This window comes from Sipha flava, unplaced genomic scaffold (assembly GCF_003268045.1).
Source record: "Sipha flava isolate LNK unplaced genomic scaffold, YSA_version1 295_pilon_pilon, whole genome shotgun sequence".
Lineage (NCBI taxonomy): Eukaryota > Metazoa > Arthropoda > Insecta > Hemiptera > Aphididae > Sipha > Sipha flava.
In genome coordinates this window covers 31,905-37,141 of record NW_020272966.1, presented here as the reverse complement: position 1 = coordinate 37,141, position 5,237 = coordinate 31,905, and the positions used below count along the sequence as shown (strand labels likewise).

Here is a 5,237-nt window from a genome sequence, read left to right as displayed (position 1 = left end):
CACCACCAACTAAATAGCTTGAAGTACCTATAGAGAAATTAACAAAAATCTGTTCAACATTTAGGCAGTTTGTTTTTATTAAATGAGATGGAATATCTTTATGAATGCCAATGAGAACACCACCCCCCCCGAAGACAGTTGCTTGTTAAAGAGCATCTGTCAAATCTATAAATATTGTAGTTAATGAGACCAAGCTCACAATCTAAAAAGTTAGCTCTTAACCATGTTTCGGTTAAAACAATAAAGGTATAATTAAATTCAGATACATTACATTTAAAGCAGGTAAGTTTGGTTCGGAGTCCGCGACAATTCTGGTAGAGACCGGTGATGGGGGCGGGACAGATTACTTGAGCTGTTGATTGATCGGAGGTGGAGGATAGCTTACACCCCCGTTTTTTTGAGACGGCAGGTCCAACTTTCGGCGAACCATTTTCAAATATAATCCATAGACCAACTTCACCATCCTTTATTCTGCGATCAAGCTCAGCGTGACAATCACGCAACAGTTTGCGTTCAAGAACAGTTTTGTCTCTGACCAACCGAAAACCATCCAAAAATGTGGTGCCGGAATGCCTGGCTTGGTTGAACTGCGATAGGGCACTGGCCGCTGATTCGGTAGATGTGAAAATGATTTTAATTGGACGAGCAGCATTGTCGCTACGAGTTTTACCAAGACGAACAAGTTTCGTATTCAAAGGAATAGTATTCCCGAGAGATTCGAGGATATCAATTATAGACTGCCTGTCCTGAGCAATACGTTGTGGAATGTCCGCGGAAGCAGATTCCGGAACACCATAGGCAATAAGATTGTGGCGACATCTATCACGTTCAAAAGTTTCCTGCAGTACTTGCCCAACAACCGACTGTGGTTGTACAGTAAGACGGGAAGACTCAAGACTAGATACTTTGGCTTTTAAGGTATTAATTTCATTGCGGAGCAAGGTATTTTCTGCCTTAATCTCAGTCAATTGAGTGCAAAGGCTAGTAAGCCCGCACTTTAAATCATCATATTGTGACGCTTGTAGAGCTGAGGAGGCTTTACTGGAGGCTAGCATTTCAGATTTGAAGGACTTGAGGGCAGTCATAAGGTCTTCATTAGAAATAGATGTAGGTGTAACGCGAAGAGATGGAGCTTTAGTAGTTGGTTTAATAGGCGTGTCAAGTTTAGGTGGCATAATGTATTTAAATGATTAATTAACCTTAAATACAATGAAACCCCTGGGTTGATTATAAAGATGCCCCTTAAAATGTATGGATACCAACAAAGGCGCACGTAAAACACAGCTGGACCGTGGCTGGGAAACTTCAAGACCTATCGTTTAAGTCTCCGGAAGACGATGCCAGAAACAGTTGTTCGGTGTTATTGAAACGAAACAGGAAGATTATATTGCTTGATTGCGAAGAAGTAGATGCATAAATGGCGTTGAAAACGACGCACAATAAAAGCGGGGTATAACACGAACAAAATAACAGTACAGCAATAAAATATGAATATTCAACAATTATTACCACGATGGAGATTGCGCATGGAAAAAATATCTAATATATTTGTTATCTTTGTTTATCACGGTCGCTCGGTTTTATTTACATTGTTCATATGGCTAGTAAGCATTCCAGTTATCATATAGTTCAATGGGTTCACCTAGGTGGTGACAGGTTTTAGATCGTAATATTTGCATCTTCACTAATGTCTTCGAATCATGTGATGGAAATTGTATTTTATTAAAAATATCTTTGTTCTTCATTTTGGACCTTAAAATCGAATAATTATTTCGTAATTTTGAAATTGAAGCACGTTTATAATTTAATAAGTGACCTTGATTTTCAACTACTTTTTTTAATTGTAGTACTTTTTTATTAATACTATTATTATGTTTAATTATGTTATTATTTGGAAAAAGTACTTTTGGACTAATTGAAGGGCTCGGAAAGTGTATTGTTGATTTTATTATTAATTTTGAGTTTGGAGTTAACTCTGGAGATGATGTTGATAAATAAGATGTTGAAGAAGAATTTTTCACGGATTTTTTCGGTATTGGAAAATAAAAACCATCGCCATTTTTCAAATTAATATTTTTATTTCTTGTTGGAGTAGTTTCTGGAGAATATATTTTGAATATTGATGTCGAATGTTCGGGGCTTTTTGGAAAATGTTTTGAAGTATAGGTTTTGTTCGGGGTTAATACTTATAATGTTGAACTTTCTGTTTCAAACATTTTTGGAATAGCATTTTTTTTTCAAATTTCGTTTATTGAAAGTGAAATCAGAATTGGAAAAATGTAACATGCATAAATGTTTTTTATTTAATTCTTCATGGTTAAAATCTAAAAGCTTAATGTTCCCTATAAGTATAAAAGATAAACATAACAATATATTAAAAAATTTAATAGATTATATTCAATAATAAGTCAATAACGTTATAGTTTTGACTATAAATAAATATAGACGACAACCAAATCGATTGTTGATACATTCGAACGGGAGTTGTTTTTACGTTTCGGATACCCGAGGGCATTATTGTCAGATAATGGCCCGCAGTTTGTATCCAAGGCAATAGGATTTGCACTCAGGTGGTGGGGAGTGGAAGGATGGACAACTCCAATATACCACCCACGTGCCAACCAGGTAGAAAGGCAAAATCAAGAGTTGAAGAAAGGGTTACGAACCTTACTCGTTGATAAGCCGCACCATCTGTGGGATCTTTACCTGCCACACGTATTATTCTCTGTGAGAAGCCGAGAAAACCGAAACACCGGACAGTCCCCAGCCAAATTGATGTTTAGCCGGGAGATCAGGGCCCCCAGAGATTGGCAGCTTAGGCTGGTCGAAGCATGTCCAGATACGGGCCAAGGTGATCCGGAATTCTCCGAAGCAGATCGGAAACCTTTGGTGGGATTCGATGACTCTCAGGTGGAACCGAATGATGCTCCGGTGGAAGAAGGGGGTCACTCGGTGGTTCCCAACCCTGAAGCCCCCAATACCCAAATACCCTCAGAATCCCCGGGAAGGGCATGTCTATCAGTAGGGGATTGGGTGTATTACAAAACACATCCGCAGTCAAGTACGGAGAAGCGGTTTCACGCGGCGTGGGGTTCGCCCCGAAATGGTTAGGTCCGGTTAAGTTGGGTAAACCTCTAGGAACCGTAGTGTTCTTGACGGAGGGTAAGCACCCTACTACTCGGTCGGGGCACGAGTATGCCGCCGGGCGCGTCCCCAGGTTGCGGATAGGGGAACGTCCTGTAGATATGCAGGGTAGCCGCGAAATAAGCCATACCCTTCGAGATTGGACAAATAAGCGGTCGCGGACAAGCTCACCACCGGGGAACTGATCGACCCCCGGTATCTTCCTAGATCTGGCAAACAAACTAGAAAACCGACAGATGGCGCGAAGCTGGTGCCATCGATGGCCGCTAAGCCATACTTTAAAAATTATGATTGAGACAAATAAAGCTATTGATGTTACTGCTACTGGGGTCTCGGAAACCCCAAAACGGGCAGTTGAGGGTAGCTCGCCCCAAAGGTCGTTATTGGCAAGCCAGAACCCAGTCCATAGGTTGTCCAGCATGGCCCTCTCCACTGGTAAATCTACTGCTGAGACAGTCGTACCTAATGGCATGCAACGGAAACCAGAAAATGTTGGATATTTAAATAGGCGAAGCGGCAAAGAGTCGGTCGAGACGTTAAGTTTTTCGCAAACATAGGCTGAGAAAAGATATTCTAAAACCTTAGAGGAAATCAACAAGCACCTGACCTCATTGAAGATAAACATTCAGACCGCCACTAACACAAGAGGGGACATCAAAAGCGGCATCAAGGACCTTGGCGCATGTATCAGGGAGTTCACGAAGGTTGCTAATGTACTAGGTATGACTCGAACCCCTGATGCCGTTGAGAAATGCCTCAAACAGCAACAGCTACAACAGCAGAATTCGCTTGATATGCTTAAAAAAATACAAGCCGCTCAACGCCAGGGGCGTCCCCTCGACCCACTGCGCTCCGAGGACAAATCTCCCTTGATTGCTGATATTGCAAAAGGTTTTCACGACCTTAGACTACGAATGGATACATACGAGAAGAAAGGAGATGAGCTTCTGGAAAGGACAGCGCCAGAAATAGTAAATACAAATTTGAGCGAATGGACGGAAGTGGTTAAAAAATCCAAAAACCAAAAGAAACAGTCAGTGCCAGAAGCGGTTTCCACCACAAACAAGGTCGATATAAGGAAAAGGACCAATAAGCGGAACCCTGCAATATTGGTGGATTCAAAACCCGAGAACTTTCCTACACTAGCGGAGAGACTAAGTAAAGATGTAAAACAGTAGGTAATAGGCAACACAATAGTAGCTATGCGACAAACCAGACAAGGCTCCATGTTGATAGAAATCAGTGGTGATGCATCGACAGTAGAAGCAGTTAAGACCGAAATCTCTTAAGCTGCGGGAGACGGTGCAAGTGTTCGAACCTTGTCTCAAAGGTGTCTTCTTGAAATAAAGAGTATGGCAAGCTGGTGTGGTAAGGAATATGTAGTCCAAGCAATAGTTTGCGCACACGATGCGAAACCAGAAGATGTTAATTTGATCAACATTAGAAAATTATATGGAGGAACATTCGCGACGATTGTCTTGGTTTGACAACAATTAGCTGATCAAATCGTAGCAGTAGGCCGCTTAAAAGTTGGCAAGGAATATTGTGAAGCAAGAATTTGCGAAAGATGTCTCAAGTGTTATAGGTGCCTAGCCACAGGACACGAATCCAGAGGTTGTACGGGTCCCAATAGGGAAAAATGCTGTCGTAAATGTGGAAGAGATAGACACATTTGCAGTACAGTGTGACGTTGACCAAGAAGGAGTAGAGACATTTAAGAGATTACTCCAGAAGGAATCCACCTTGAAATCCGGGCGAATTACTGAAGGAAAAAATCTTGAGAGAAACATCGAAGTCCCTATCACTGTCGGTTCGATCACAGGGGTAGTGGGTGAAAGTAAGGAGACACAAAATCTGCAATTATTAAATTCCTGCAGATTAACATCGGAGGGTGCCGCGCTGCGCAGGACTTGATGTACGTAACGGCAGCAAAGATGGAAGTTGATATTATGCTTGCCAGCGAGCAATATGGGACTTCCTCCGACGAAAACGGACAATTCAGTGATCTAGGACGCAAGGCAGCCGTATATGCTATGCGAGACTCACTAGCACTCGACGCGATTGGCCCTACCTCTGATAACGGATTCCGGTGG

At 41.8% G+C, this 5,237-nt stretch overlaps 1 protein-coding gene across 1 annotated transcript; it reads left to right on the top strand.

The window, feature by feature from the left end:
• The first annotated feature begins 1,417 nt into the window (after positions 1 to 1,417).
• Positions 1,418 to 3,111, top strand: LOC112685866 (uncharacterized protein K02A2.6-like). Its single transcript, XM_025557890.1, has 2 exons — positions 1,418 to 1,450; positions 2,446 to 3,111. Exons 1-2 carry the CDS (start codon positions 1,418 to 1,420, stop codon positions 3,109 to 3,111), a joined length of 699 nt encoding a protein of 232 aa, XP_025413675.1.
• The last annotated feature ends 2,126 nt before the right edge of the window (positions 3,112 to 5,237 follow it).